At 32.0% G+C, this 11,681-nt stretch overlaps 1 protein-coding gene across 2 annotated transcripts in view; it reads right to left on the bottom strand.

The window, feature by feature from the left end:
• The window catches only part of LOC106460708 (ATP-dependent RNA helicase HAS1-like), an 87,171-nt gene that overhangs the window by 50,104 nt on the left and 25,386 nt on the right, over positions 1 to 11,681 (bottom strand). For both annotated transcript variants that reach the window (XM_013920442.2, XM_022387488.1), the window contains exons 6-8: positions 6,826 to 6,979; positions 5,540 to 5,840; positions 3,311 to 3,425 (exon numbers count right to left, since the gene is read on the bottom strand). In XM_013920442.2, coding sequence (XP_013775896.1) covers positions 3,311 to 3,425; positions 5,540 to 5,840; positions 6,826 to 6,979 — 570 coding nt within the window. The remainder of the gene's footprint in view (positions 1 to 3,310; positions 3,426 to 5,539; positions 5,841 to 6,825; positions 6,980 to 11,681) is intronic.

The raw sequence follows: 11,681 nt of genomic DNA on the forward strand, positions 1-11,681 counted from the left end.
CCAACATGTTGGAATTGATATTGATGCTCTGAAAACACTTGTTGAGACTAACTCAAGGAAACACACTCGTGAAATGTCCCTGAAATTGCATGTCTCTCATGAAACAATATGTAAACATCTAAGAAATGTGGGAAAACTCCTTGATGAAGGTGTTTGGGTGCCTCACGAACTCTTTGATGATCATTGTTTCCAACGTGTGAACGTTGCTTCATCTCTTCTGGTGAGTGAAGTGCGTGAACCATTTTTGGACAGAAGTGTCACTGGTGATGAAAAATGGATTCTCTATGCGAATATTAAGCACCAAAAACAATGGCTTAGTCCTAGACAAAAACCACTTCTGACTCCCAAACCTGGACTTCATCTGCAGGAAGTGATGCTTTGCATTTAGTGGGACATCAAAGGAGTAATTCATTTCGAACTCCTCAATCCACAGCAAACTGTCAATGCAGAGATCTATAGTCAGCAATTGGAACGTTTAAATCAAAGCCCTTCATCAGAAATGCCCTTCACTCATCAATCAGAAAGGTGTTCTTCTTCTCAACGACAATGCACGTCCACATATGGCACATTTGATGCAACACAAGATTATGGAACTGTGTTGGAAAGTTCTCCCCCACCTACCATATTCTCCAGATATGGCACCATCAGATTACCATCTTTTGCATTCACTGCAACATCATCTTTATGGAAAAATGTATGCAAGTGTGGAAGATGTTAAAGAGGACATTAACATGTTTTGTGCTTCAAAGCCAAGGGATTTCTTTAATCAGGGAATTAACAACCTGATTGTAAGATGGAAAAGCGTCATCGATAAGAATGGAGACTATTTCATTTAAAAATTTTTTTTTTTGATATATAACAACCTAATAGTTGACAACCTATTAGCTGATGTTGCAGTTTAGCCAGTAAAACTTAGAAGGTGTATGAAAAAATTCTTAGTACACATTTTTGAAGGAAGATTGCAGATTCTACCTGTTGAGTATAAATACACTAGTTATACATGCATTTCAGTCATTTATATTACAAGACTTTCAGTTTAGAGAGTTATTGTAATTGTGATGCATGGCATACCCAGGCAAAATGGCAACAGGAATAGGAAGATCTATGCTTTACCTCTTCTGATTGGTGGACCCACTGGCTAAACTTACACTGCACACCATCTAACCTTTGCAGTGTAAGTTTAGCCAGCAGCATATTCAGAAATAATTGTGTCCAAATGGTTGCTCATTGAAGGTATTAATAAAATGGAAATCACATAAATTGCAGATGTTTTTTTTCCCCACATTCCTTTCAATTTCTAGATGATTAATACAAACGTTAGGCTTCTTGGCTTCTACTTGTTTTTCAGGATTTTGGCATTTATACTGTAAATTATATTGTAAATTTTAATACTGTTTTACTGTAGGGTCGTTATCAGCTGTGGAAAACTGTAGATTTTGTAGATCTAGTCATTAGATACACCAGTTTCCACCCAAATCGGGCATTTTTCAAGACTTGAAAAATATTTAAAATAAAAAAATATTACATGTAATTATAATGAGTTTTGCTATTCAAAAATATTTGAAAACATGACAGGAGATTTATATATATATTACAGTTTCATACATGAAATAATTACAATAATAGTTACAGTTAATTTTAGAAGAGAATAATGTTGTTGCTAATAGCAGTGCTGAATTTGATAGTTAAGGTCAATGTCTGTAGCCTAGAAGTATCTTATGAGATAATTATAGTATTTTGGCACTTGTGTATAAAGTTAAAATCATAAATAATATTCAACGTTAAAACTGGTACACAATTAAAAACATTTTATTTAGGCCTATCTATGGCCTTCAAAAAGTTGACGACTCTACATATTTTGACGTTAAAACGTCATCCTCAGGAGTGAATTACAAGACAATTGCTAAATTATTTATAACTTGTTAGTAGGTCATTGACCTGTATGTTATTTTTCATACATTCATGTTAAACCATTCAAAGGAGATCAATCCACATTCTTACAGAAATATTCGCCAAGCCTTCATCTCTATTTAATACTACATGATTTTTTGTTTTATTATTTCTAACGATGAGGATGACGTTGTAACGTTGAAACATGTAGAGTCATCAACTTTTTGAAGGCCATAGATAGGCCTAAATAAAATGTTTTTAACTGTGTACCAGTTTAACGTTGAATATCATCTATGATTTTATCTTATGAGATGTTATTGGGATTACACACAAAAGTATACCAATAATAGTGAGGACATAAATCAATGAACTCTAATCTAATAATTAAAAATTAGCTACATTACGTACTCCTAAACAGACTAGTATATTAAATTAGCTACATTATTTACTAAGTTACCTGTTAGTTCTCTGTAGGTAGTTTACTCTGGTCAGAAATTATTAATAAATAAACTTCACGACATTCTAATTTGAACCAGAAAAATATAGAAGCTCACTAAAACAGTTAAAATATTATCATTTCATTACAAAACATCCAGCTTCACATTCAAACTTAATACAAGTACTATTATTCTCATCACAATGCAAATTACAATATTTTTTCATTGACTATAAAATGCTTTGCCTTGATTAGAAAAAACATTATCGTAGTTGCAAACTAAATAAAAACAGAGAAATATACCAAAAAATTAAATATCGTTTCTAATTAAGTTCATTTCTGGTGATTTTGTTTCTGTTGTTAAGTCTAAAGTAGCAAAATAAACTACTTTCACTGTGTTCATCACAGGAATCAAACTCCCCTTTTAACATTACAAGCCATCAAGCTTATCACTGAGCCACTGGGAGGAGCTCATTTTTATTAAAGTCAGTCATGTGATTAAAGTAAAATTTCTAATGATCTAATTAGTAATGAAAAAGATATGTTTAAACCTTCAGGTGGATCTGAATAATGAAAGAACTACACTAATACTAAAAGAATTAAATTATTTACTTATTTAAATTCATTCATGATGTATGGTAACCAAACTGGTGAAGCATCACATCATATACCTATCAGTCTAAAGAATCATGCTTTGCCAGCTTGATTGTTATACACCAAAAGACCTGATGTCTCCTAAACAACTCATGTGAATGGTGTTTTAAGTATGAGTTTATGTTGTAGCTCAGCAGCTTACAGACCAAGTGTGGTTAAAATGTTATTTTACTATTCTTACTAGATACCCATACTGAGTTACTCACAACTTGTTATCAGTCTCACGTGCTAACCAATTATCCTTTAATAAACAATTTCTGTACAGGGAACTACAGTAAATTTAAAAACCCTAAAGATTTACACCACATTGAAGAAGAAAATAAAACTTACTCGGTAAAATTTTAATGATTTGTTTCAATTCTTCTTCAAATCCAATGTCAAGGATTCTGTCTGCTTCATCAATGATAAGACACTGAAGATTTTTATACAAGAACTTGGGTGTGTTCTGTCAAAAAAGTAAAATCAAGAATGACAAACATAAAATTAACACTTTAATTATTTGTTTTTTAAATGCAAAGTAGCACAATGGTGTATTTGTGCTGTACCCACTGCCTAGATGGAACCCTAAGTTTTATTGTTATAAATAAGTCCTAAATTTACTGCTGAGCCATCGAAGGGCAACACTTTAATTACCAAAAACAAGTACTACGGAACAGCTACTATTACAACTAATACAGTGTAGAATTTTCAATTGAAACACATGAAGAACTGAAAAAAAAAAGACCTAAAAGAGAACAATGTGAAACTATTTTTTTACTTCTATAAGCTAAGAATCAACTTTGCTATAGAAACAGAGAAACAAAACAGCCTACTGTTTCTTGACATACTCATCAGCAGACAGAAAGGAAAAATCATTATAAGTGTATACAAAAAACCTACCCACACAGAGAGATACCTACACTTCCAGTCCTATCATCCAACTTTGGTAACATGTGGTATAATCCAATGCCTGAACAACAGAGCTGAAAACATCTACAATAAAATATCCATCAAAACAGAATGCTAAAACTTCATAAAGTGTTTTAAACAGGATGGCTAAACTTTTACCTTCATCAATAATTCCCTAAAAAGAAAAAAAGACCACAACAGAAAGAAAAGATAAGGAGAACACTACTACTACTGTTTTCCTCCCCTACATGCAAAACTTAAGTGAAAAACTTATATTGTATAATGTAGAAGTTCAACATAGATGGCGGCTGAAAATCTTATAAAACAATGAGTAAAACAAAACAGAAACCTTCTAACAAGAAACATTAAAACAACCTATGAAGTTCCATGTTCCTGTAACAAAAAATACATTGGAGAAATGGGAAGACAACTCAGGACAAGAATAAAAGAACACAAAGACAGCACAAGACTAATGAAAACACAGAATTCAGCCATTGTGGAACATACTATGTCAACTGCACACAAAAAAGACTGGGACAAAACTAAGTCAGACAAATTTTTCGAAAACAAGAAAAATAATGGAATATTTCTATATCAACACAATAAAACCTTTACAGAGACTTGGGCCTATAAATCAGTAGCTTATGGCTACCATTGGTTGAATCCAAACTCAGTTGTCCCACCAATCAGGACCAGAAAAAACAATCAATCAGGAGACCCATCTCAATCCACCTGGATACTATATAAGACCTGCAGTAGATTGCACAAACTGACCTGGGGACAAAAGACTTTTAAAACGTCACCCTCTACACTTGAGTTGCACAAGTAGTTTGTACAGACAAAAATATATTTCTACAAGTGTTTCTCTAATAGGTAGTTGCTGCCCATTTACCAGTCAACTCAATATGGATACTCTACATAAAACTATTTATTAAAGAATACTTTTATGCACTTTCATTCTGCAACATTCCCTATGTAATAAATCGAGATACACAAAAACTGTGATTTAATAATGATTGTACTTTTCAAAACAGAGCCTATATGAATAAAGTATATTACTTATCTCTTGAAGATATTCACCTTTTATGTTTACTAACCCTGTATCTTTCTTACAGTGTTACTTCTTAAAGATCTTAATATACTTATACTCTTCATATTTCTTTAAAATAAGTTAAACTATAAAACTGCTGAATTATTTTTATTAAACATATTTTCATTGAACACATATGGATAATAGTTCATTACACATGATTTATTAACCAACAAAAAAATGTTAATTTGATGAATAGTACCTGTAAATATCCCACTAATCTTCCTACAGAGTTTGGTTATATGTAAAGCTCTTTAAAAACATTCATGTAACAAACATAGAAAGTATCATATTTAGTACCTTTATATAGCTTAGTATCTCGCAAATAAAATTCAAGTGACCATCCAAAGAAGTTCCATCAAATGTAGGCTTACAGTACTTGAAGATGATCTAATAACTTACAAAGAAAATTTTAGTAACCAGCCAAGGAAATTCAATCAAACGTACAGTGTTTGTAGAATGTTATCGAGAGTGTTCTACCAGATTTATGGTATCTGTAAAAAATTTACAGTATCCAAACAGATGTAATATAGCTTCCGAGGCAATAACTTACAAACAGTGCTCTGAGAGGTGTATAATACCTGTAAGTGGTCCAGTAACCGACCAGGGGTAGCTATCAGAATGTTGACGCCTTTGCTAAGTTTCTGAGCCTCTGACTGCCTGTTCGTGCCTCCCATCACTAGGCCATATGTGTGATAATGATGTTTAAGTAGTTCTTTCAAAACGCCAAAACTCTGCATGGACAATTCTCTTGTAGGTGATATAACAATTACCCCTGTTCCATTACGAGGCATGAATTTTAGCTTGTAGATCAATTCAATAGCAGGTATCAAAAATGCTAGAGTCTTGCCACTGCCTGTCTTAGCAGCACCTACAAGGTCTCTAAATTAAAAAAGTCACAGTTTAATCACAATATACTGTATAGTGTGGTTAGTCAATATTCATAACATTTGTTGTGAATACATTTCATCTCAAACACTATATACATTATTTGTTTCATAAGTAATTCTGAAACTCAAATTATCTTCTCAAATTGTAAGCCAAATTTCATAAAAAAAAATTCTAAAAATGACCACACTGTTTACTGTACCATCTAACACCACAACTAATCATTTACAAAAATACATCCGTATTTTAATTGTTTTCAAGCAATGCTGAATATGTAGCTCCGACCATAAAGTTTTATTATTTCGTGTAAACATGTCCAACAAAATCATGATAGAATATAAGTGGTCATTACAAGAAATTTATATGGCAAACTTTCTAATAATATTAAAATGAATAAAACTTTATCCAAACATTATGAGATTAGATTTCATAAGGGTAGTTTCAAGTGATTAGGTTTTACTTCACAAGTGAATATTGAAGGTAGTTTCTAATGATTAAATATTATATTAAAACTAAAGTTTCATAAGGGTAGTTTCAAGTGATTAGGTATTACTTCACAAGTGAATATTGAAGGTAGTTTCTAATGATTAAATATTATATTAAAACTAAAGTTTCATAAGGGTAGTTTCAAGTGATTTGGTATTACTTCACAATTCCACTTTCTGGACAGTTTCTAATGATTAAATATTATATCACAGTTTGATATTTAGTGTATGTATAAAAGATTTTATATTTCAAGGTACACAAACTTTCAGTAATTAGTAAAAACTACTGTTTACAACTTTAGAAATATTATGGGAAAATACTAACTGGTAGAGTTAAATGCAAGTTCGTAAAATAATTAAAACTCATGGTGGCAGATGTATGTAATTTACACCTACTCTTGTCAATAATAACTTGTTTAGTTGCACACTTTAAAAAAACCAATATAAATATAAGAAATGCTCTAAGGTAAAATTATAATACAAAAACTAATTACCTTCCTTCTAAAAGATGAGGAATGGCTTTTGCTTGAATCTCTGTCATATTTGTAAAGCCCATATCAGCTATGCCTTTTAGTGTGAACTCAGACACTTTATTCTCAAGGGAAGCAAAAGATGTATCAGTAAGAATTCCCATACTTGTACCTGGCACTAAAGAAATATTCAAGTTATCATGAAATTAATAATCAAACAAGATATATGTTACACTAATATTATAGAAGTTTAAATATTTAGAAATATATTAAAAATGTGATATTCAGGCTCGGTGATTTTCAAAATGTGTGTATGAAATACCAAAATATGAAGGTACTAAGTGTATGTTTGTAAGTGAGTAAAATGAACACTGCAATATTGGCTGATCTCTAGATTATCACTGTTACAGCTCTTGTGACTACTGGAACATAAAAATAATACATATCTATTTCAGTCTACCCAGGTATGACCTACACCACAGAGGAATGATTACACAGAAGAATTATCTATGGTTCTGTGATCTAAGTTTGTGAACAAGAATGTTAATTAACTGCAGATCATCTGCATTAAACATTTAAAACAATGTACACGAATATAATTGAATAACTATATATCATTCTTCTACCTACGTAATAGTAAATTATATCAGTTTTCAACTGCTATTGTACTAATACAAAATGGGCCTCATAATGCTGTATCTCATGATTGGTGAATACCTATCAGGTGTCAAGTACACGTCAGCATATATCATATTTCAAGATTTAAGCAAAAATAATAGTTCTAACTCAATTTGAAAAGAGTTTTAACAATAACTATTTTAAAATATACACTTTGTCATTATGTGACATGTATATATATAGTTATTCACAAAGAAATGCACAGGCCAGGAAATCCATTTTTAGGGTAAGGCCATTTAGCTTTCAATTTTCTTTCATTTTCAAGGGTACCAAGGCCAACAGCTAGGGCACCAAGGCCAAAACAAAATTCACTGGAGGGCACTAAAGCCACAGTACACATTAATGTTAATGGAATAGAAATGTGTTTCCCAATTAGTTTAGTAAATATGGCAATAATATTTTTCACTGGGGGCTTGGGAAGCTGGCCTCTCGTTCCAGATTATGTTTATCAGTTAAGTAAGTATTGACTTTAACCAATGAGATTTCTGAAGTAACAGTACATCAGCTTTAAGACTAAAACAAGAGGTATCATGCTGATCTAAGATGCCCTGTGACCTTAATAACATTACTAGTGTTTGTCCCCTTCTGACTTCAAATGACAAATTTTTGTTACCTCTCTCTCTACTTATTAATTTATCTAACTTTGAGAAAGATCAAAGAAAATCCCTGGGAGAAGAAGCATTTTAAAGGTTTTCAGAATTTGACCTCCGGTGACCTTGTGAATCATGGACAAATTTGAGGCATCTCTATTCATTTACTAATTTATCCAACTTTGATAAAGATCAGACTTACACATAAAAGAGAACAAGTGCTTTATAAGATTTCTAGCTTTTGCTCCCTCCTGACCCCAAATGACCTTGGAATTGTTTACAACTTTTATGCACCTCTATCCATTTATTACTTTGTCTAAGTTTGAGAATGATCAGACAAAATCAAAGGCCTAATTTCTACCAACAAACTTCAACCCCAACATGTCTGACTACTTGACCAAGATTGATGAAAATCAGTTTCAAGGTCTCCAAATAGCAGCCCTTTGAAAATCTTGACTGAAAGACAAACAGACAGATAAAAAGATACATTGCCATGATCTAAGGTCAACATTCTATTTACAAACAATACTATTAGTATTTTTTCGTATAATTTCTAACATAGGCTAGTACTGCTAAACAGTAAATTAGGTCAACACTACATGGTCATAACCTATAAATCATGCGTCATCAATTGCATTACGCAACTCACCAATTCTAATTAGGTAACATATAGTAGGACTAAACCTTTGGTGGGTTTGCACATAAAATTTTTCAAGCCAAATTACTGACATATCCTATTTTCCTCCATTTTCTAAACAAGAGGAAATTCTCTTTTAGGCAGGATTAGAGTAAATTAATCTTCGAGATCTTTTTTTTTATTAGCTATATTTTTGTGCACCAACAATACCAAGCATGGGGCACAGGTATACCCAATTTGATTTTATTACTTATCAGGATCTCTACCAGCCTAATATATCAATCAAAAGTGTGTGACCAAAAATTTAATTAAATCTCAAGTTGGTCAAGAGATGGCAGAGCTATGAAATAAAAGTTTGTACTTGAAAAACAAAACAACAACAAACAAACTCAGAGCCATTCTATGAGCTGCTATGCCACAGATAAAAAGAGCATGAATAGTCTCAGTGTTTGGGGCAGAAGGTGGTAGACAAATTTCAATACTGAGAACTAATGAAATAAGGTATGGAATTTTAGAAAGGACTCGCTTCTTGAGAAAAAGGTGAATTCTTGTTTTGAAAAACAAGGAGTATTTACATGTGACAAACTTTAAAGGGTTTGACCTCCCGAGTCCTAAACTTTAATTAGATCTCAAATCAGTCAAGAGATGAAGCTACGAGATAAAAGTTTGTACTTGAAAAAAACAAACTCTGAGCCATTCTATGAGTTGTTATGCCATGGGTAAAAATCAGGAGGTAATCTATATATTTATCAATGAAAAAAAGTTCAAATTTCTGGCACTTGGCTGCAACAGAAAAATGTTTCCTGTTATTTTCTCTCTTAACTCTTGCCTTTTTCGGCATATTTAATGCAAGGAGTATTTGCTGTTGTGCACTTCACTATGACCAGTGTATGTACATGCTGGCTTTTATCATCATGTACTGCTATCATTGTGGATCTTTGTGTAAGCTCTGCAGGTTTGCTGTTTGAGCACCAATTTGAATTGCTTGCTACTACTGAGACCCTGTGGTATGGTATGACTCAACAAACTGCACGAATATTTTACTGCTGATCAAAGCAAAAGCTTCACTCCCTCCACTACATGCATTTTATGTGATATATTATTCGTAACAAGGTAGTTTCTGTAGGTTGTAATTTAGATTATGAGGGCACGACGGCCAAAGAGCTACTGAAGGGTGGCCATCGTGGGCATGGATTTTCTTATTTTCTGAGGGCACCACGGCCATTTTGAAAAAATACGGTGGTAATTACCACCATGAATTTCCTGCCCTTCAACTTTCATTTCTGTACGGCTTTGAGGAGTCTCACTTGTAAATAATGCATTTATAAATTCTTAACATTTTCCAGCCCATTTCAAAGAGTAGATTTATATGCGCAAAGAAACTATAATCCCTTGAAAGTATAATTACTCATGTCTTGTTTTTCACCTGATTTTCTTTTCTGTCTGTAGTTTTATTACTACAGCCTTTCATTGCCACCCATTTATGATGTCAAAGCATGTTGTCTGAACAATTACTAATGAAGCTCGACTTCGAAAATAAGAGCCAATGGTTAAAAAAAATAATGGATACAAGAAATTCTAATCTACCTGTGTAAATATAGAGTAAATAAAGTGGTTTGAGCAGGTATTTGTGGTTTCTTGAAATACTGGCTAGTTGTGGCTCCTGTAGGTACAAACAAACAATGCTAATGCAAAGTTTACAACACTTAGGATCAAATCACAGATCAGGGAATTTTTTAGTTTCTTTTAGACATTCTTTTGATTTCAGAAAATAGTTTTATGTTAAATTATATTTGTTTGAAAGATACAGAAATGTTCTTCTACAACAAGGCATCAAGTAAGCTTAGTAACATTATTCAAGCACAGTTAGCTACAGCAAAATATTCTGATGACTTAAGTCCATATTTTTGAATCATATTTTTAGTTTATTGTATTCAAATAACACACACAAATAAAAGAACTCAGTGTTTATTGAAATAAAACTATATTAATTAAATATAAATTGAGCTCACCAAGAATACTGTTAGCAAAAATTACAATGCCTAGTCTGACAAAGATAACCATGATGCCATTTTGAAAGGTGAGGGCCTCATTCACTGATTAATATTAGGAATTGATGATTACTTCAATCACCAAAAGGTTAAAAGGTTTTAAAAGAAATGTGTTAATGAATATTAATCAGGTTGAAACTAATTAAATATGTAAAATGAAACTTTCTGATTAACAGGCAGAAATTATATGACAGTTCTAAAAACAGAAACCAGAAGCTATTTAGCAAACTTTTAGTGAAGTTTATACAATATGGATAAGTATTTCGACTGTGAGAAGGAAAAAAAATCATAGTACATCAGTCAAACTCCTCCACTCCTGAAAAGGTTAGGTTAATTTGCTTACAAAATCTGTTCAAATTGTACGTAATTTTTCATTTGCAAAGTTTTGTTAAAACGTACTGGATAAGTTTCTTTTTAATTATGTTTTCACGAAAATACTATGAAATTCTAAAATTCTAAGACAAAGTTATGCAAAAGAGGGTTCATTAAACAAATGTAATGTTTATAAAAAGAATCCAAAACATTTATTGAAATTTTTCAAAGATATAGAAACAATTACAAGATGGTCAACACATTTTACTGAGAAAAAATGTGTGTAAATACTCATTTATACAGTCATGTCATTCTGATTTCTTCAGGGCAAAAAAAAACTCCAACTATCACTTTAGTTTTGCATGATTTATATTTATGAATGAACATCTAACAAGTATGGAAGGATGACTGGATAGCACCTGTTCAATTAATTGCCTTTATCCACCTTTATTTCCAGCTGAAAAATGTATGATGTCAAAATCAGAAATAATATTCAACGTTAAACTGGTACACAATTAAAAACATTTTATTTAGGCCTATCTATGGCCTTCAAAAAGTTGACGACTCTACATATTTCGATGTTACAACGTCATCCTCAGGAATGTAATGTTG

This window comes from Limulus polyphemus, unplaced genomic scaffold (assembly GCF_000517525.1).
Source record: "Limulus polyphemus unplaced genomic scaffold, Limulus_polyphemus-2.1.2 Scaffold819, whole genome shotgun sequence".
Taxonomy (NCBI): Eukaryota; Metazoa; Arthropoda; class Merostomata; order Xiphosura; family Limulidae; genus Limulus; species Limulus polyphemus.